Source organism: Dermacentor silvarum, chromosome 3 (assembly GCF_013339745.2).
Source record: "Dermacentor silvarum isolate Dsil-2018 chromosome 3, BIME_Dsil_1.4, whole genome shotgun sequence".
NCBI lineage: Eukaryota > Metazoa > Arthropoda > Arachnida > Ixodida > Ixodidae > Dermacentor > Dermacentor silvarum.
This window is the reverse complement of record NC_051156.1, coordinates 35,844,068-35,866,040: the sequence shown is the minus strand read 5'-3', so window position 1 is coordinate 35,866,040 and position 21,973 is coordinate 35,844,068. Positions and strand designations below refer to the sequence as shown.

The 21,973-nt window shown below is 48.4% G+C and overlaps 1 protein-coding gene across 1 annotated transcript in view; it reads left to right on the top strand.

Annotated features, from left to right (window-relative positions):
* Positions 1–21,973, top strand: part of LOC119444297 (sodium/glucose cotransporter 4-like) — a 603,800-nt gene that overhangs the window by 84,354 nt on the left and 497,473 nt on the right. Inside the window, exons 3-4 of the mRNA XM_049663258.1 lie at positions 19,752–19,856; positions 21,733–21,792. Of these exons, the coding sequence (XP_049519215.1) occupies positions 19,752–19,856; positions 21,733–21,792 (165 nt within the window). The remainder of the gene's footprint in view (positions 1–19,751; positions 19,857–21,732; positions 21,793–21,973) is intronic.

Sequence of the window (21,973 nt, the reverse complement as noted above, 5' to 3'; positions counted from 1 at the left end):
CTGGCTACGCCACTGGTGGCCTGTGGCAGATAGCCCAATGCTAGTTCATGAGCTGGTCTACTCGAAGAGGCGGACATTACTTGCAGAAGAAATTGAAATGGATAATCAAATGATTAACAAATATTTACTAATTAAGTCTTTAAGTAATTACCTGATATCTCATATTGCAATTTAAAAATTGTAGCCATGGAGTTAACAAGGCGCATCCACTTGAAACGAATGCTTGGGATGGCACCAGTTTCGAGATATTAATTCCCGAACTTTGCGCAGAAATGCATTGGCGTTCCAGTTAGTTCCTTAACAAAACGTCTTCTTCTGCATTGAAGCACAAACTTAACTCAAAAGTCAATGCATTTTTTTGCAAAGTTCGGGAATTAATATCTCGAAACTGGTGTCAACCGGAGAATTAATTTCAAGTGGATCCGCCTTGCGAACTCCACGGCTACATTTTATAAATTGCAATAGAGGCCATCAGGTAATTAGTTAAAAACTTAATTAGTGAATTCTTGTTAATCATTCGATTATGCAATTCAATTTCGTGTGCAAGTGATGTCCGCCGCTCCGAGTAGACCAGCTCATGGTCTACTCAGAGCTGCCACAGCGGAGCGGCCACAGGCAACCTTACATAAAGTTTGAAAGTGTTCGCTGAAACAACCTATATACAGGGTGTTTCAGCAAACTTTTCAAAATTTATTTAAGGTTGCCTGTGGCAGGTAGTCCAAGTCTAGTTAATGAGCTGGTCTACTGGAAGAGGCGGACACTACTTGCACAAAAAATTGAAATGCATAATCGACTAATTGCCAGAAATTCACTAATTAGGCTTTTAACTAATTACTTGATGGACCCATATTGCAATTTACAAATTGTAGCCGTGGAGTTCGCAAGGCGGATCCACTTGGAATTAATTTTCAGGATGACACCAGTTTCGAGATAATATTTTCCGGACTTTGCGGAGAAATGCATTGGCGTTCCAGTTAATTTTGTGTTTCAATGCATAAAGCGACGTTTTGTTAGGCAACTAACTGGAACGCCAATGCATTTCTCCGCAAAGTTCGGGAATTAATATCTCGAAACTGGTGTCATCCCGAGAATTCGTTTGAAGTGGATCCGTCTTGCGAACTCCGTGGCTACAATTTGTAAATTGCAATATGGGCCATCGGGTAATTAGTTAAAAACTTATTTGTGAATTTTTGTTAATTATTCGATTATGCATTTCAATTTCTTGTGCAAGTAATGTCCGCCTCTTCGAGTAGACCAGCTCATTAACTAGAATTGTGCTATCTGCCACAGGCAACCTGTAAGAATTTTCGAAAGTGTTCGCTGAAACACCCTGTATATATATATATATATATATATATATATATATATATAATGGCAACTGTGAAAATGGATGGGGAAAGGCGATGTACTAGGGGAACTACAGAATCGGTTCAGGCCTGGCAGGCGCTTAGAGAGTAATCTGTTTGTACTCACTCAGTGCATGTAGTTTTCAGTAGCTCAGAATAGGCCTTTAGCGATAGCATGTATTAAAGGAGCATGTGACAACGACGTACACACAGAATAGTTTTGTGATATTTTTAAGCACGAAGGCATCCATGAAGTTTTCGTGTTGCTGCTGAGGGAGATATACAGGGTGTTTCAGCGAACACTTTCAAAAATTCTTAAAAGTTACCTGTGGCAGATAGCACAATTCTAGTTCATGAGCTGGTCTGCTCGAAGAGGCGGACATTACTTGCAGAAGAAATTGAAATGCATAATCGAATAATTAACAGAAATACTCTAATTAAGTTTTAACGAATTGCAATTGCAATTTACAAATTGTAGCCATGGAATTCGCAAGGCGGATTCACTAGGAACGAATTCTCGGGATGACACCAGTTTCGAGATATTAATTCCCGAACTTTGCGGAGAAATGCATTGGTGTTCCAGTTAGGTTCTTAAGAAAACGTCGCTTTTTGCATTGAAGCACAAAATTAACTGGAACGCCAATGCATTTCTCCGCAAAGTTAAGGAAATAATATCTCGAAACTGGTGTCATCCCGAGAATTCGTTCCAAGTGGATCCGCCTTGCGAACTCCACAGCTACAATTTGTAAATTGCAATATGGACCATCAGGTAATTAGTTAAAAACTTAATAAGTGAATTTCTGGTAATTTTTCAATTATGCATTTCAATTTCTCATGCAAATAATGTCCGCCTCTTCGAGTAGACCAGCTCATGAACTAGAATTGGGCTATCTGCCACAGGCAACTTTAAATAAATTTTGAAAGTGTTCGCTGAAACACCCTGTATAGAGACAACCGATACAAGTTGTATAGGAAGGTCGAAAAGGTAATGAAGGGGTGGGAATTCGCCAAAGACTGAAGCAAGGGTGTCCTCTGTCTGCATTGTTTTTCACGCATGGAAAGACGAATGGAAAACAGCGAATTATGGCATGATTCATCATATATGCCTAATGGACAAATGCTCCCGCAGAAGTTCCAGAACTCGTCTGTGCGGGCTACTAGCGGGCTATATTAAAAAAGATGGCTGACTAATGGAGTAGCACACGAGGAATGAGGATTATAAACAGGGATAGGTGCTTCAGAAAGGCTGGCCAACGTTTCAATAGGAGGACCTATCTTCGTCAAAGGCGGCCTCGTCATCCTCGGCGGGTTAGTTTTAAAGGGTTAGTGGAGTGACGTCACGTCGATGTCCGCTGTGGCTGGCTGTAAAGAGAGAGACTGAAAGGAAAATGAGGTGTTCCACATGCAAACATATTCAATCTACTACTACAGTAAAAAGTACAGCGTCATATTACATTCACAAGGTAACTTCGAATTTCACCTGCACGTCAAGCAACGTAGTCTACTCTCTAGAATGTGCCGCTTGTAACAAGCAATACATAGGTGAGACTGGACAACAAATGCACACGAGACTTAACGGCCATCACGCGGATACAAAACACAATTTACCTAAAGCAGTAGCCTGCCACTTCAATGAGCACGGCCATATATTTGATTAAGCAAGACTCTATATACTACAAATAAATTTTCGTTCACCTCGCGAGATAAAATATACAGAATCATACCTCAGACACAAGTTTAAATGCCTGCACCCCACGGGGATGAATTTATCGCGTGGCAACTTATAATCGCTAAAAGCAATAACATAAAGCTTAAATTGTTACACCATTAACAAAGGCGCAAAACAAGTTAAACCTCCAGCTAATCTCGATGCTCAACCTCACCTATTCTTCCATTTCCAGTTGTTCACTCCATCTCCCCTACCACTCAATTTATTATCCTCCTCCATGCTTTTACTCATTGATAAACCATACGAACGCTTTTCCAGGTACACCTGTCCCCTCAGTGTTCATGTTTCAAATTATATTTCTTCCGCTGTCACCATCCTGTGCCGTTTTTTTTAATAGTTTTTTTTTCTTTTTTTCTTTTTTTTCTTTTTTCCCTCAACCTCACCTATTCTTCCATTTCCAGTTCTTCCCTGCATCTCCCCTACCACTCAATTTATTATCGTCCTCCATGCTTGTACGCATTGATCAACAATACGAGCGCTTTTCCAGGTACACATGTCTCCAGAAGCAACTGGAGTCAGGTGTACCTGTGTCCAGTTGTACCCCCCCCCCCCCATGTTTAAATTTCTAATTATATTTTTTCTACACTGTCACCCTCCTGCGCCGGTTTTTTTTTTCTCTCCACACAAGATCCACACCGAGACAGTCCAAAATCCCAGACGCCAGGGTACCTTTTTCGGCGCCTTGACCACACAAGGTCTCGCCTATTCTGTATACCGCCGCGACGACGCCTAGGGCGAACTAGTGAGGCTAACGTCCCTTGACGGACCAAGCCGCTCCCTGTCAACCACAAAATTACCCGATGCCTTGATGCTACGCTACTCAAGTCATGCTTTCAACTCGTATTGTGACCTGCACACTGACCGGCTCTTCAGGGACCCCAAACGCACGCCGACCACGACTCCTCCGAACGCTCATCGCCTTTCGCTCCCCCAACCCCCTCGACGGTTTTTTTTCCTTTTTTATAATTTTTTTGCCACTTTCTCGCTCTCCCGCTCTTGTCCCCTCGTCTTAGAACCCGCGCCTAGCCAGTCAAGCGCAGGCGCTCATTTTCTTTTCAGTCTCTTTACAGCCAGCCACAGCGGACATCGACGTGACGTCACTCCACTAACCCTTTAAAACTAACCCGCCGAGGATGACGAGGCCGCCTTTGACGAAGATAGGTCCTCCTATCGAAACGTTGGCCAGCCTTTCTGAGGCACCTTATCCCTGTTTATAACCCTTATTCCTAGCGGGCTATACAAGATATTTACAGACACTTGCGAATATATGTCGCAACGCAGCGACAAATGTAGGCCTTAAGTTTAGCGCAGGGAATTCGGGAATTATGATCCATAATGAAACGACGAGTAATGCATCATCATCAGCCTCTATTTATGACCGCTGCAGGACGAAGGCCTCTCCCGGCGATCCCAATTACCCCTGTCGTGCGGTAGCTTATTTCAACTTGCGCCTGTAAATTGCCTAAATTCATCACCCCACCTAGTTTTCTGCCGTCCTCGACTGCGCTTCCCTTCTCTTGATATGCATTCTGTAACTATAATGGTCCACCGGTTATCCTTCCTACACATTACATGTCCTGTCTAGCAGTGGCGTAGCCAGAAATTTTGTTCGCGCGGGGGGCTCAAGTTGCAGCGCGGCCTCCTCCTTATAAAAGTTGTCGCGGCATCAAATACATGAATAATAACTGCATTGCCATTGCCAATGCCATTGTATATTACATGCTGCAAATGAATTATTGAACGCTACGCACTGTGAAGACAAGTAAAATATGTATTTTTTCCTAAAACAATATGTTCGTATGTCCCAATAATTGTGGCAGAAATAGCTGACAACAATGCTTCCGCGTTATTTTTGTCTATTCAATAAGTAAAGAACATATCACGCGAACTTTAGAACTTTAGAAGTATATCAGTTCGAAACGAGGAAAGCATTGCATGCAGCTGATATGAAAAACGTAAAGGCCATAAAATGAACAAGTTGAGGACAAATATTTTGATGAATCTTTGTCATTCAAAAACCTTGTTTACATTTTTGTACATATGCAAGGGTTAGTGAAAAACCTCAATGACGCTGTCCTTCGTTGCAATGGATTGCGCAGGAGCAGCTGTTAGCGGTCGTATATTCTAATTGCACCGAAATTATAGTCGCAACAGTGAGTACATATAAAAAGCACGAGTTCTGCAAAATGTACATTAGAAATGCGAAGATAGAATGAAATATACAAATGTGAAGATAAAGGGCAAGATAGCGTCGCTGGAAACCAAGTTCACTGCTTGTATACACAAAACCTCGCAACAAGATATGTATATATATATATATATATATATATATATATATATATATATACGAATAAATCTGCAATAAAACTACGTATCTAAGGAAACGTTACTGTATATAATGCGTCAAACAAGACAAATAAACATGTTGCGCAGTCACAGATAGTAAACCTCATGCATACGAGTATAAAGACAGAGGATCCAGGCAGGAACAAAACTATGGTATCAGAATTCGTGATATGCATTTGGGCCATGCTGCGGTCGCCACAGCACCATGTGGCTAGAATAATAGAAAAAGAACTCAGAAATGAATACGAAAACGCCTATTTTAACTGCCTGCACAGCGGCAACGATTATTCTGCACCCAAAATAAAAGAAGGGTATTGCTTCGCTTCAAAAAAGAAGTAAAAGCATGTAGCTAAACAGGAAAGAAAAGGACAAACTAAAGCCACAGATTATGCTGCAAGTTGATTTACCCAACATTCGACTGCGTTTTGGGAAACGCCGCGTGTGCCGGGCTTTCAATGAGCAAGGTCGGTCAAAATTGTTTATTGATGTCCCCCTAATTTTTGTATTCGCATGATAATTGTGATAACCATGCTGTTACAATAAAAGGTGAAAATTTCTGTGGTTTTAAAAGCTAATTAACAGTCATACGTTTTCATAATTATAATAATAATAATTATAATAATTATTATTTTATACATATTATTATAATTATAGGAACGTGAAGGAACATATATTTTTACATGCATTTATTTTTGCTGCTTCGCTATCTAAACGATAAACTTCACTCGGCGGGGAAGCTTAGCGAAGCGTTTAGTAACTTCGGACACGTTGATGGCAACGGCTCTGTGGGCGTATAGAAGCACCAGCATAACCATGCGTTCCTCAGACATTGTAGAGCGCAAGTAATTTTTTAGTAATCTCATGTTTGAAATTCTCTCTGCGCTGGCAGTGGCACTGGAAGGGTGACTAGAATCTGCAGCAGTTTGTACACATGTACATGTAACCTGCAGTCTCAATGAAAGAGGGCATCTATTCCTGTGCTAAAACCTAAACACACTTCTTCGATATCGTTTGCTCAGCACCACGCTCGACAAGATAGACGGCCGTCCCCTCACGGAAGCCAGAATTCTTGGTCCCTGGTCCCCGCCGAAGTCGGAACGAACTGCTTTAAAAGCGCTAGTACGCTTTTTAAAAGAAACAGGACTTAGTGAAAAAGTATAGAATGTGCGGACTGGTACATTTCTTTTTCTTTTATTTTTAATATTCCCTTGTTTTCTATTTTTTTCAGCCCTAACCCCATCCCCCTGTGCAGAGTAGCCAACCGGACACTTAACCTGGTTAACCTCTCTGCCTTTCACCTCTTATTTTCTTTCCTTCCTTCCTTTCTTCATTCGATATCGTTGACATCTTTGTTTAGGTACCTTGCACAAACAGTAAGCTGTTCGAATCCAGCAATATCCGTCATTTCGTCAGCAAGTACGGAGAAGCAGCCTGCAGTGTTCACTTTTGCATCTAGGCTTTCTTTGCGAATTTCACCACAAATTCCTATAATTTGGTTTTGTACATCTGGTTTAAATACGAGACATTACTGGGGCAACTTTCCAAATGGTTCTTCAGATATGTATCTCCACAATCAGCTCGCATGCGAAGAAGCACTCTAAAAATGCCTGTATTTTCATTAGGGGCATAGCTTAAATCCATAGGGCCCCTGTCCCTGTGGCCACGGAGAGCCAGACCTTGTCGCCCGTAAAAAAAATTATCCATATTAGGCCGTTTACTTTCTTCTGTTTTCTCATATTTTACTTTGCCTGCCCTGGTCCAGCTGATCAATCACATTCTGCACGCTTCCTGAAAATTTTTGGAGAAAAGTATCAGCTGCTACCTGACAGTCCCGGTGATATTTAGTATTTTCGTGTGTGTGGGAGATTTTCGTGAGCGGGGGCTTTGCTTAAATCCATAGAACCAGTGTCCTATTGCCACGGAGAGCCAGACCTTGCCACCCGCAAAAACGAACTGTCTCAACTTTAATAGGCCGTGAACTTTCTTATGTTTTCTCTTATTTTACTTTTGCCTGCCTTGGTCCAGCTGATCGATCACATTGGGCGTGCTTCCTGAAAATGTTTGGAGAAAATTATCAGATGCCAGCTGGCAGCTGACAGTCACGGTGATATTTATATTTGCGTGTGTGTGGAAGATTGCGAGCGCGTGCTTCCATTTCTGGAACGGCTTGGATACGCGCGTTCGAGTGCGCGCATGTTGGCCCAAGCTTATAAGAACATGAATCCCACAAAGTTCCAGAATTAAAAATCGGAAGCACGCGTTTGGAAGTGTCAGTGCACCTTTCGCTTCAAAACTTTATAAGAACTTCGTACCCATCAAGTTTCTGAATTTAAATCAATGCGCTCCTTAGATTCCGGGGCCGCTGCAAGATGCCACGACGCGCCCGCTCGCTATCGAAGAGCCCTTGAAACTTTGTGCTCGGCTGGGGCTCCTTACGTTATGCGACTCCAGGTGCATGGGCGTTGCCACGAAATCCAGCCCGAGTTCGCAGTTTTGGCGCCAAAATGTCTTTTCGAGCGTCAAAAAGACATTGTAGACAAAATCCAGAATGATTCCCGGCGCCGGTGGTTGTTTTGGCCGACGGTGCGCGACATGACATGACAAGAACTTTATTTGAGTCCTGAGGAACTGAGATCTAGGCGAGCCGAAGGCTCCCCCAGATTAAGTCGGTGACTCCGCCCACGATGGGACCGGGAGACCAAGTCCCGTCGCGATGTCGTGGGCCCTCTGGACAGCCTGGAGTTGAATTTGAAGATTGCTGCTGTTGAGGGATTCCTCCCATTGCTCTTTCATGATGGGTGAAGAGGCGTTAAGGGCTGGGCACAACCAGAGCATGTGATCAAAAGAGCATGAGTCATGACCACATTTGGAGCACGACTGTGAATGGTCAGGGTCTATCCTGTTAAGGGACCGGGGAGTGGGATACGAACGGGTTTGCAGAGGTCTGAGTGTGCTAGCCTGAGGTTTGTTCAATTTGGGGTGGGGGTGTTGAAATGTCCTCCTGCCGAGACGATAATGGGAAACACTTTCGTGGAAGGTACATAATGGATCTTTGTGGATGCTGACCTCGTTCCGAGCCTGGCTACCCCTGACAGCGCGGTACGTGAAATCGCGCGCTATCCGGTGGGCCTGCTCGTTAGGATTACATCCGAGCGGGTTAACTGAGGCTGGGAACCACGAGATGTGGGAACCCGAGTTCTTTGAAGTGCTTTGTTCGCAATATTGTTCGCCTGTTGAGACACTAGTGCGGCCGAGAAGGATCTAACTGCTGCGCGTGAGTCCGAGAAGATGATAAGGGGAACTTTTGCGCTGTGAAAAGCCAAAGCGATCTCCGCTTCCTCCTCCACATGTGCAAACTTAGTATAGACAGAAGCTGCATTAAGCAGGTTGCCCTCCACGTCTACAACCGAGACAGCGAACTTATCCCCACTGTCATATCTGGCAGCATCGACAAAGAGGGCCCCTAGTTTGGGTTGATTGATGTTTTTAAGGATCGACTTGGCTCTCGCGAATCTTCTACCCTCGTTATGCACTGGGTGGATGTTTCGCGGTACGGGGTCAACCATGATGCGAGTTCTGGCTTGCTGGGTCAGGCTAATTTTGGTCCACGGTTCATGTCTGGGTTGGATACCCGCTTCTTCTAAAATTTTGATCCCTGGCTTAGAGGACGATAATCTCATTATTTGAGCCACTGTGTGAGCTTCTATTAGCTCATCGATAGTGTTGTGGAGTCCTAGCTCCAGCAGCTTCTCGGTGCTCGTGGACTGCGGAAGGCCGAGCACGCGCTTGATACCGGTTCTGATTAGAGAGTCGAGTTTGGCCTTTACCGCCTTACCCCAATTAAGGTACGGCGCGATGTAGGTAACATGACTTAAGAAGAATCTCTGAGCAGATTGTCCTCTTTGAGACTGCCTCTCCGATTTGAGATGCGGGCTAAAAGTCTTAGGAAATTGCTAGCCTGTCCAGTGAGCCTGTTGAGGGCCGTCGAGTTACAGCCCTTAGCATCAACGTGGAGACCTAGAATCTTGACCGAATCCATCCTTGGTATGGGATGTCCATTCTTAGGTCGAATTTCTATAGGCAGAGTTTTCAGAGGCTCAAGGTTTCTGACCCCTTGTCGGGACTGTCGGTATAACAGTAGTTCTGATTTAGCGGGGGAGAGTTCAAGGCCCGTGCTGGAAAGAAAGTTTTCCGTTGCCTCCAACGCGCTTTGTAACGAGTGTTCGAGCATGGCAAGCGAGCCGCCCGGCACCCAGATCGTGATGTCGTCCGCATATATGGCATGACCCACGTTTGGGATTGCATGGAGGCAAGTGGAGAGCTTGTACATGGCTATATTAAATAACAGTGGGGAGAGGACCGAGCCCTGCGGGGTGCCGCAGTTGCCTAGCTGGTAGGGCCCTCCCGAGACCGTGCCTAGTCGGAGGTGCACATGTGCCTTGCGATCCGCGAGGAAAGATTTGGTGTAGTCATGAAAACGCTGACACAGGTTAAGAGAGGAAATCTCTGTTAGGATGTGTCTATGCGCGACCCTGTCGAAGGCCTTGGAGAGGTCTAGTGCCAGGATCCCTCTCACGTCACGAGTCTTGTTATCAAAGATTTCACTCTTAAGCAAAAGCATAGCGTCCTGTGTGGACAACGCCTGTCTAAAGCCAATTAGGTTGTGTCTAAAGAGCTCCTTGTTCTCAATATGCTCAGTGATCCTGTTGTGTATCGCGTGCTCCGCAACATTGGAGATGCATGATGTAAGGGATATGGGCCGCAGGTTGTTTATCTGTGGGGGTTTGCCTGGTTTGGGTATGAGTACCACTTTCGCGGTACGCCAGTCTATCGGGACCTGTCCAGTTTTCCATACCTCGTTTATTTCGGCCGTGACTATCTCGATTGCCCTATCATTTAGGTTCCTCAGGAGTTTGTTCGTGACTCCATCGGGTCCCGGGCTGATCTGCCATTTAGATTGAAGAGATGTCTGATCTCTGATACGGTGAAGGGTTAGTCTAGATCAGGTGCCGAGAGTCCCATGTAGTTTACATCTACCGGGTGATCTCCGTCTTTGGCGAGGGGGAGATAGGTAATATGCTAAGTTGTTGGCTAATTCCCTCTCGGTGAGACCGCTTGCGATTTGCTTATTTATGAGCCTATCCGTCGCGAGGCTAAGGGCCTTAGACTGTTTATCGTTGAGTAGACTTTTCATTAAGCTCCATTTGCTACCTCTTCGCATACGCCCGTCCATTTCGGTACACGTCTCGTCCCATTGCTGCCGGGCGAGCTGGGCCGAATAGGACTCAATCTCCTTGTTAAGATGCTCGATTTTCGCTCTGAGTCTACGATTGAGCTTTTGGGTCTTCCACCTGGTTGAGAGGGCATGTTTTGCCTCCAGAAGGTGAGCTAGTCTCGAGTCCATTTTAGGAACCTCCAGATCAGTATTGATTTCCTTGGTTGCTTCTTTAACTGCCTTGTTGAGATTCTCTAGCAGATCTGCATACATCTCGTCTGGTGGGGCTGTTTCTTCTCTGATTTTTGGAAAAAGATCCCAGTCCACATACTCATATCTGGTGGGCTGTCTGGATTTAACACGCAACAGAATTTCGAGTATGTGATGGTCACTGCCTAGCCCCTCCTGGAGGTTGTCCCACGTGCCTTCGATACTTCGGAGGAAGGTGAGATCAGGGGTTGTATCTCGACTAACCGAGTTACCGCATCTGGTGGGGAGCCTAGGGTCTGTTATAAGTATTAAGCCGAACTCGGAGGCGTTGAAGGCCATGTTTGTCCCTTGTGTACTTTTATAATCGTACCCCCACTCCTTATTGGGGGCGTTAAAGTCACCCGCAACAACGTGAGACAAATTTACTTTATGTGGAGAAGAAATTTGTCTCACGGTGCGCGACAGCACGAAACAAATGTCACAGTTTCGCCATAAGGGCGAAGCAATGAATGCGATAGCAACACAGCAATGTCATACGAAGTAAGGTGAGCGGCTTTGGTAGCAATATGAATTGTAGTAAACATGAGCTGATTAAGTGTGCAGGTGTGTTGCGGCGTAGGTAGACCGACATGAAGAGAGACTCGATGACCACGAGAAGGCGCGTGTGAAACGGTGGTGTTGATGAGAAGCGCTTCCCGTGGGCAGCGCGTGCGAAGGGACACACCTGTAGCGCTGCACTGCCGATCCGGGCAGCATTGCATGTGTAGCGTGCGTTGGAAAATGTGGCCCGACTATTACTAACTGAATGAACAAGCGTGGTGTGAGCGCGCACAAACAAACAAGAATAGATTACACTGAATGACTGCAGACAACGACTGTCAAAACGCTGGCAGCAAGCGCATACGCCGCAAGGTACGTGCGGTCGATCGCTTGAACGGAAACTGAGCGGCGAATGCACGGCGCATAAAGGTCAGAGCCGTGCGGAGATAAGAGACGGTATCCCCGCACGCTTCCGCTCGGGCATACGGCGCGCGGCGAAGATTTTATCTATAGGGAACCACAGAACACCCATACAAATTTAGAGAAGGGAAACTGTACCTTCCACATGAGGGAACCTCGCGCCGACGACGACGGCGACGCCGACGGCAGAAATCCGGTTGAAGTGTCCATATAATTGCTATCGCAATAAAATTTCGGGGGGGGGGGGCTGAAGCCCATCAGCCTCCCCCCCCCCCTCTGGCTACGCGCCTGCTGCCCAGCTCCATTTCTTTCTGTTAATGCCAATTAGAATATCGGCCATCCATGTTTGCTCTCCGATCCACACCGCTCTCTTCCTGTCTCCTAACGTTAGGCCTAACATTTTTCGTTCTATCGCTCTTTGTGCTGTCCACCACTTGTTCTCGAGCTTCTTCGCTAATCTCCAAGTTTCTGTCCAATAATGGTACTAATTCATTAGTAATAATGAAAGCTTATGCCCAAGGCTATTTGCAATATATTTACAGGGAAGCCAACGGAGGCCAAAATGGCGAACCTTTATCAAGCGGGAACACGTCTTCTTACTTCTCCTCAGTGCAGCCACACTGTGGTGGCTGTTCCGTATCCTCACCCCCGGCAGTAGAAGCACCGTCCCAGTGCTTAAGCTACATATCCGCGGTGAAGGGTGTGTGGTATGGCTTTAGTCTTGCCACGTGAACGATGTCACTTGCAGCTGACGATGACGCTGAGAGGTCGGCGGGGAAGATTTCATACGTGACATCGGTCAATTGTCGCACCACTCGGTATGGGTCAGTGTAGCGCGACAGCAGCTTTTCGGAAAAGCCCACACGGCAGATGGGTTATCAGAGAAGCACTAGAGAACCCGGAGAAAATTGCACGTGGCGATACTGGCAATCATAGAGGCGTCTCTGAATCTCCTGTGAGGCCTCGATACGGGTGCGGGCGAGTTGGCGCACGTGGTCAGCGCATGCGATCGCGTCGCGGGCGTGTTCAGTGGCTGAACGTGCGGGCGAGGGCAGCAAAGTGTCCAAGGGCAACGCGGGTTCTCGGCGATATAGGAGATAGAACGGTGAATAGCCAGCGGTGTCGTGATGCGATGATTTATACGCGAACGTCACACAAAATAAATGAAAATCCCAGTCGTGGTGGTCGGCCGCAACGTACTTCGAGATCATGTCGGTAATGTTCCGGTTGAGGCGCTCCCTGAGGCCGCTGGTCTGTGATTGGTAGGACGTGCTGAACTAGTGTTTTGTCGAGCAGGAGCGGAGGATGTCCTCTACGGCTGCCGAGAGAAAGCTACGGCCACGGTCAGTGAGTAATTGGCGCGGAGCACCGTGCTGTAAAATGATGTCGTAGATAAGAAAGTCAGCGACGTCAGTAGCACAACTTGTCGGGAGGGCTCTTGTGACTGCGTACCGCGTAGCGTAATCAGTAGCGATGGCGACCCATTTATTTCCGAAGCCCGAGAGAGAAAATGGTCCAAAGAAGGTCTAGACCAACACGGAAAAAGGGTTCAGGTGGGACGTCGATTGGCTGGAGACATCCAGCTGGAAGTGTGGAGGGCTTCATCCGATGCTGACAGGGCTCACAAGCGGCAACGTAGCGCCGCACGGAGCTGGCGAGACCCGTCCAAAAGAAGCGACGGCGTACACGCTCGTTTGTGCGCGAGATGCCCAAGTGCCCAGCCAAGGGAGCATCGTGAAGTTGGCGGAGGACAGTCAAACGAAGGTGTGATGGAATGACGAGCAGTAGGTCAGGGCCGTGGGGATCGAAATTGCGGCGGTATAAAGTCCCCTCCTTGAGGAGAAACATCCGGAGGGAGGCGTCACCAGGCGTTGACTCCAGACGGTCGATGAGGACTCGTAATGAGGGATCGCGGCATTGCTCGTTGCCGAATTGAAGCAACTGGGACACAGAGAAAACGGAAGCGATGGCGTCCGCATCAGCCGGTTTGTCGACGGGGTAGCGGGACAAGCAATGTGCATCCTTGTGCAAACGCCCTGTCCTATATACCACGGAGAAGGTATATTCTTGCAGGCGTAAAGCCCAGCGAGCGAGTCGTCCCGTGGGGTCTTGAGCGAGGATAGCCAGCAGAGAGCGTGGTGATCAGTGATGACACAGAATGGGCGTCCGTACAAGTATGGCCAAAACTTCGCAACAGCCCACAGAAGAGCGAGGCACTAGCGCTCTGTGAATGAATAATTGCGCTCGGCAGGTGATAGAAGTTGGCTGGCATAGCCTATAACGCGATCATGTCCACGGCGGTGTTGTACTAACACTACTCCTATCCCGTGACCACTGGCATCAGTTCGAAGTTACGTTGAGGCAGACGGGTCAAAGTGGGCTAGGATTGGAAGCGTGGTAAGGCACGGGATTTGTGAGAAGCGTGGCGGTGCAGGGGACGGCTTTTCATTCTTCGAAAGTTTTCGCTAACGTCGGTGTCCACGTGACGGGTTGGTTTCCTCGTAGGCCAGCCAAAGCATCGTGGACGGGAGCCTGGTAGTCGGCTGCGTGTGGCAAGAAACGCCTGTAAAGGTTCAGCATGCCGAGGAAACGGCGAAGGTCTATAGCGGTGGTGGGTTGAGGATAATTTTGCAGATCCGAGAATGCGTTGGGGCAAGGGCCGAGTTCCCTCAGATGAAACTTGGTGACCGAGGAAGCGGACGACGGAAGCGCCTAGCGTGCTTTTTTTGGATATTGACGAGTAGACCGTGGTCATCGAGGCATTGGAACAGCACACGAAGGTGCCTGTGGTCCTCTTCGGCGTCGCGGGAAAGCACCAGTATGTCCTCCAGGTAAACGAAGCAGAAGTCGAGGCCGCGGACGACTTCGTCGATGAAGTGCTGAAAGGTTTGTCCAAGGTTCCTCAGGCCTAAGCTCATGAAGGAAAACTCGAACAAGCCAAAGGGAGTGATGATTGCCGTTTTCGGGACGTCATCCGGATTGACGGGTATCTGTGTGTAGGCCTTCACCAAGTCTAGCACGGAGAACACGTGGCAGCCATGAATGCGATGGGCGAAGTCCTGTATGTGGTGGACGGGGTACCTGTCCGGGATGGTGCGCGCGTTGAGGGCACGGTAGTCCCCACCGGGCCGCCAGCCTTCGGTCTTCTTCGGCACAAGGTGGAGTGGCGAGGCCCATGGACTGTCAGAGCGGCGGGCGATTCCTTCGTGGAGCATGGCCTCGAACCCTCCTTTGGCTATGTGCATGCGGTCCGGGGCAAGGCGACGGGCGTGGCAGAAAACCGGGGGGCCTGAAGTGGTCCGGATGTAGTGCATGGTGGTGTGCTGCACTTTGCGTGGCAGTCCGCTGGGGCGCGTCAATGCGGGAAATTCGCCGAGGATGGCATGGTACGGCGAATGATTGTCAACACTGAGTACCTTGATGCTTGGCTGTTGGGCGGTCGTTCGCTGGCCTGGTGTGGAGTGTCCCGTTGTCGCGTCGATGACGAGGTTGTTGCGGCAGTCCGGAAGGAGGTTGTAGTGGGCCATCAAGTCTGAGCCAATGATTGGCTCGGCGACGTCGGCGATGACAAAGTTCCAGTGAAGGTCATGGCGTAGGTGTCTGAGCTGGATGTGCAGGCGGAGCGAGCCGTACGTCTTGATTGTGGAGCGGTGTGCCCACTGAGCTCGAAAGACGTAGGCGGATGAGGACCTTGAAGATGGGATCGCAGGTAGCAGCAAATGTCGGAACCGCTGTCGACAAGAAACCGCTGCTTCGTGATTTGGTCGGTGACGCAGATGCGACGGCCTCCGGCTTGGCAGCTTGCGGCCGTCTGTACGAGCGGCCGTAGGCGTTTTCCGCATGTCCCACGGGACAGGGTGGTCGACATTGCCGGGCTCTGTCCCAGAAGCGTCGGTGGTAGTAACACGGGCCGTTGTTATCAGGTTGTCGCGACGAAGTGGTGTTAAGGTCGCGGCTTTGTAAGTGGCAGCGCTGTTGCATCGGAAGACGTTCACCCAGGCGTTGTTGAATGCAGGTGAGCTGTCGATCGATGTCGCCGTTACGGCGCGCAAGCTCTGTGGTGTTCAGCGGTGCGGCGACAGCCTGGATGGTGCGCGACAACTGCGGCAAGGAGGCCTCGATGACGCGATCAGCAATCTCCACCAGTTCGTTGAGAGGTAGCCTAACCTGAGCTTCCAGAATTGCCTGGACGTGCGGCGGGAGTCGTTGGAGCCAAAGCGCTCGCAGGAAAGAATCGTGGACTTGCATGTTGCCCGCGAGCGCACGCATGTGGCGCAGGAGCTGTGAAGGTTTGCGCTCAGCAAGCTCTGCGGACTGAAGTTGTCGTATCTTCTGTTCTTCCGAGAGCGACAGGTGGCGGATAAGTGCAGGCTTCAGGTGTTCATAGAGGTTGGCCGTTGGTGGGTTAGCAAGGGTATCCCGGAGCTCGTTGGCATCTCGTGCGTCCAGGTGGGTGACGACGCAATCGTAGCGGGTCCGGTCTTGCGTGATGCGCGCCAGGGAGAACTGGGCATCGACCTGGGCGAACCAGACCTCGGGCCAGTCCACCCAAAACGGTGGAAGCTAGATAGCGACACGCCAGGTGTTGTATGAGGCAGCGTGCGGGATGCCTTCTGTAGGAGCTGTGACGTCCTCGGTGGAGCCGGCAGGCATGGCCTCGGTTGTGGAGGCGTTGCGAGAATGCTGCTGCTGCTGGTTCTGCAGTTCCTGTTGAAGTTGTTGCACTTGCTGGCGAAGAGCGGTGAGGACTTCTGGTTCGGCCATGGCGGTGCGGTTTGTTCGGTTTCCGGGTCACCAGATGTGGGATGCCGTGTAGATGGAAGGACGCATCCCAACATGAAACATAACGACTGTTTATTAGCGTAGTAGCAGCGACGGGGCGAGCATACCGCCGCTGCGCTCGAACGGTTAGCGAAGGAAGGGACTTTCGAGCTTGGCAGCTTGAGTTTATATCCAACGTCGGTCACGTAAGCCTCTGGTGACGCTGTGGTGGCTCTGTCCCTTATCGGAGGTTTGGTGCAGCATGCAGCCCTGTCATGCCGGGCTAGCAAGTGGCGAGGCGCAGGCTGCGCCGGTTTGTGCGCAGTGTGTCGCCACAGATTCTTGTTCGATGGTAAGGTGAAGCGAGTATTTCGTGCCAATGTTGTCGATGCAGCTTCACCTCCAGAAGCTGCACTGTCTACTTTTCCGGTCGGGGGTACTGCGAGTATGTCGGAGAAGGAGCACGGTGTGACGGGGGCGAACCAGATTGACGCCGGAGGGAGAAGGCGAGCGGGAGTAGTGGGGTCGTGACAGAGGTGTCGCAGGGTGAGATGATGAGTCGGGTATAGAAGGAGCGAAGGAAAAGGACGCGCTAGAGGGGCGAGGGTGGTAATCAGAAGAATAGGGCGTCGAAGAAGTCTAGCGGCTGCGGCAGTGGCGAGCGATATGTTTAATGTATCGGAAGTTAAAACAGATCGGCTTGTCGTCCACGGTTCGCCATTCGGACGGATTGCGCTCTCTATAAGAGGAGTAAGAAGAGTGGGGTGGGAACGTGCGTGGAGAAAGACGTTCCGATCGCAAGGAACGAACGGAGTGCAGGCCGACGTTTGACAACTTTTGATGGACGACGGCCTGGATCAAGAAGATCGTCGCCGGAGAATGATCAGTGACATCGCGACTTTTGGTGGAAGAGGTTGTCACAGGATGACGTAGCAGCTACATTGGGAAGTCGCGTGATGTGCTGGGATACCCGGCGGCTTTTAGCATGCTCGAGACGGTGGCACTCCTTGAGGATCATATCGATGCTGGTGACGTTTGTAAACGCCAGTAAATTGAAGGCGTCGTCAGCAATGCCTTTGAGGACGTGATTAGCCTTATCGTCCTCCGACATGTTCGGGTCAGCCTTGGCACAAAGGGCCAAGTCGTCGAGAATGTGCGACACGTAGGAAATGGTCGATGTCTGTACACGTGTGGCAAGGGCCTTCTTGGCATTGAGTTAGGGACCAAACGGATTGCGAAAAAGGTCGCCGAGCTTCTCTTTGAGGAGATCCCAGCTCAAGATCCCCTCTTCGTGAGCCTGGAACCATGCCCGTGGAGCTCCGTCGAGGTAGAAAATAATGCTGGCAAGTATAATAGTCGGATCCCACCTGTGACTGGTGCTGAAACGTTTGTATAAGCGGAGCCAGTCGTCAACATCAGAACTGCCGACTACGGTGAAAACAAAAGGATCCCAAGGGGGGGGGGGGTATGGTGGGGTAGGTTGAGGCTGCAGGCGGAGAGGCTGGCGTAGACGAAGTGCCGGCAGCAGCAGCCGACGTTGCAGTGGCGCTGTTGCGACCGCTGCGAAGCTCCATGACGGGTACGGGGAACGTCCGCCTCCACCAAACAATGTTGCGTTAAGCTCATGCCCAAGGCTACTTACAATTTATTTACAGGGAAGGTAACCGAGGCCAAAATGCGACGCTGTATCATGCGGGAACACGTCGTCTTCCTTCTCCTCAGTGCAGCCACACTGTGGGGGCTGTTCCGTATCAATATGTTAGCACTGGTACAATGAAATGATTGTACAATTTTCCTTTTAACGACAGTGGTAAGCTCCCAGTGTGGATTTGGCAATGCCTGCGGTATGCACTCCGACTCAATTTTATTCTGTAAGTTTCCTTCTCATGATCAGGGTCCGCTGTGAGTAATTGATCTAGACAAACGTACTGCTTTACAGACTCTAGATGCTGACTGGCGATTCTGAATGCTTGTTCCCTTGCCAGGCTATTGAACATTATCTTTATCTTCTGCATATCTTCTTTATCTCTTCAACCCCACTTTTATACGTTGTCGGTTGAGGTCCTTAATCATTGGTTGTAATTTGTCCCCCTTGTTGCTGAACAGGACAATGTCACCGGCAAACCGAAGGTTGCTGAGATATTCTTTGTTGATCCTCACTCGTAAGCCTTCCCAGTCTAAGAACTTGAATACTTGTAAGCATGCCGTGAATAGCATTGGAGAGAACGTGTCTCCTTGCCTGACTCCTTTCTTGACAGGTAACTTTCTATATTTCTTGTGGCAAACCAATCTAGCTGTGAAATCTTTGTAGATATTTCTCAAGATATTCACGTATGCCTCCTGTACTCTCTGATTACGCAATGCCTCTATCACTGCTGGTATCTCTACTGAATCAAATGCATTTTCATAATCCATGAAAGCCATGTAGAGATGTTTATTGTACTCTGCAGATTTCTTGATCACCTGATTGATGACATGGATGTGATCCATCGTAGAATCTCCCTTCCTGAAGCCAGCCTGTTATCTTGGTTGATTGAAGTCAAGTGTTGCCCTGATTCTATTGGAAATTATCTCAGTGAATATTTTATACAGTACTGAAAGCAAGCTAACGGGCCCTATAATTTTGCAGCGGAGCTCTTAGAACCTCGCTATAATTATCATTCCATCGTCGGCAGCTTCGCCGAGCTTCGCCGAGGCGTAGCGATGCTGAGCACGAGGTCGCGGGTTGAAATCCCGGCCGCGGCGACCTCAGCTCGATGGAGAGGCAATGCAAAAAAAAAAAAACTTGTGCTTGCGTTGTAATGCACGTTTAAGAACGCCAGGTGGTCAAAATTAATCCGGTGCCCTCCACTACGGCGTGCCTCGTAATCAGAACTGGTTTTGGCACGTAAATCCAGCCACTGGAATAACGCTTTTAACATGGTACCCACTTGTATGAACTCGTTCCTTAGCTGTTCATTACGCAATACATTGTTGCCGAACGAGCCTTGTGTCGCCCCTTGATGTCCACTCAGACGAGGGGCATAGGGGCGCAGCCGACGCGACTGAGCCCAGTTCGAAGCGCCAACTTCTCCACGCCGTGCGGCTCATGACGTCAGTCTAGAGTCCATTGCTCGTGTGCCTTTCAAGAGAACATTTTCAAACGTTGTGCCCATCTATAAGCACGTACCCCTCTTCTCCACAGGTTGGTGCGTCCCTGTTCGCTAGCAACGTAGGCACGGACCACTTCATTGGCCTCGCTGGCTCCGGCGCTGCCACGGGGATTGGCGTCGCTGGATTTGAACTCAATGTATGTGACACATTTCCATGGCCTCTCATTTCACACATCTTCACCCTAACGTTTCACGACGATAAGCTGCAGCTCCGTTTGAACATGATTTGGTACGCTACGAAAAAGAAAAGCCACAATCTTTCCATCCTTGAACGAAACTCAACATTCGATAGAAGCGGATTGCGAAAGCAAGAAAACGCTTAGTCGTGTGCAACTGTGATACGCTTACTTATTCCGGACGCTGCCGAGACTGGCGCGATTATACCGCGCCACGATAGGCTCGCATAATTTGTCTTACACGACTCTGGTGGCCCTAATTACGGTTCTGCTACACATGAGTTTCGTCTTCGCTTTTATTAGTTTAGGCAGCCTCACTTCTGATCAGCTCCTTCTAATGGAGGCCAGATTTTATCCTCAGCTTAGAAGAATGTCATCATGAGTGTTTTCTGTTGCCGCAGTGTTGCGGCAGTGTTATTTTACTTCTGAGAATATTTGTCGTCTCGCCTGCAAAAGTCTCGGCAGGAAAGAGGATGTTGCTTCCTGCGCGGAGTTTATTAATTAAATTAAATCCTTTGGTTTGTGCGTGCCAGAACCACCATATAATTATGAGCAATGCCATAATAGGAGACTTCGGAATAATGTTGACCACCTGACGTTTTTTGACGTACACACGGGTGTTTTTGCATTTCTCCCACGTCTAAATGCGTCGCCACGACCGGGATTCGATCCCGCGACCTCGGATTTAGCAATGCAGCACCAGTGTCAGTACGCCACCATGGCGGCTAGTAAGTGTATGACGTCCTAAAAAATACGATATGATTTGCTTTGTTAACCGTTCTCATGTATTTGACGTAAAAATTAATTTACATGCTGCTCAGATGTATCGCGAAAATCGTGGTACGCCAAGTGCCTTGTTTAGGCTCACGAGTAGTGCTACTGTGCTTCGCACCCCCTATATGTATAGTCCGTAGTGCAAAAAAATATTGAAAGCTCTTGGTTGCAGTTGATATTTCTAGTTATCCACAAAGTTCTGCAAGGAAACTAGGGACAATCGTTTTGCAGGTTCCGTTGGCAACATAATGGAGGTTCGTAAAGCCGGACGCATACTAGACGACACTAGCGGAAGGTATCTCCAGTACGAAGCTTTGCCCCCGATAGTACTAGGTGGAAGACGCAGACGGAAAGACTGAACCTGGTGGCAGTGAACATGTATATTCATGCTCAAATGCAGTGCCAACAACGAGAGTTAGCACTGTTAGCTGAAAAAGTACATTAAAAATTGCCAAATACATAATCCCCTCCTATCAAGGAAAAGCTACACAACATGTTAATTATGCCTGTAAGGCGTAAACGCTATCTCAGCCTTCATTAACAATACGCAAGCAACGCTGAATGTGCGCTGCAGTGCGTATTCCATTATTCGGTGCAGTACTTAGCGCAAGCACAAAAAGAAAAAGAATTTGGGGAAAGTCAATGCAATGTTGCACTCACGTCTGCAGTGGTAAGCGGTTTAGACCTCTCAAAAGTGTATCTTATAATAACTTATTCTTGGGCTACTACGGTATAGAAGTAGGATAAACAGGGATGAAGTGCCTCAAAAAAGCTGGCCAACGTTTCGATAGGTGGGCCTACCTTCGTCAAAGGCTAGTTGGCCGTTACTTGATACCAAAACGAAAACAAAAAACATAAGGCCAGACACCTCGTAGCGCCCGTGTTGTCCGCCTTTGTGTTCTTTTTGTTTGTTTTCAGTTGCGCTGTAATGGTTTCATCACGAATTTGTCTTCGCATGTGAGTAAATTACCACAGGACACATGCGCGCGAGTGCGGCACTACTGCGATGTTTCGTAATGCAACACTAACGTAATTACGAAGCCGTCTCCCTGCTTCCACACAGGCACTCTTCATTGTGCTGCTGCTGGCCTGGGTCTTCGTGCCGGTGTACATGGCATCCGGTGTGAGTATCTGCCGCCACGTGCAGCGTTGGGACGTTAGATTACGCAATTTCACTTCACCTACGCTGTGCAGCAAATTGTTTTTAAGACTTGTTGTTTTAAGACTTTTTAAGACTTTTAAAACTTAAATGAGGGCTGGTTGGTACAATTTCATTGTGACGTCAAGCAGAATGCAACATATGT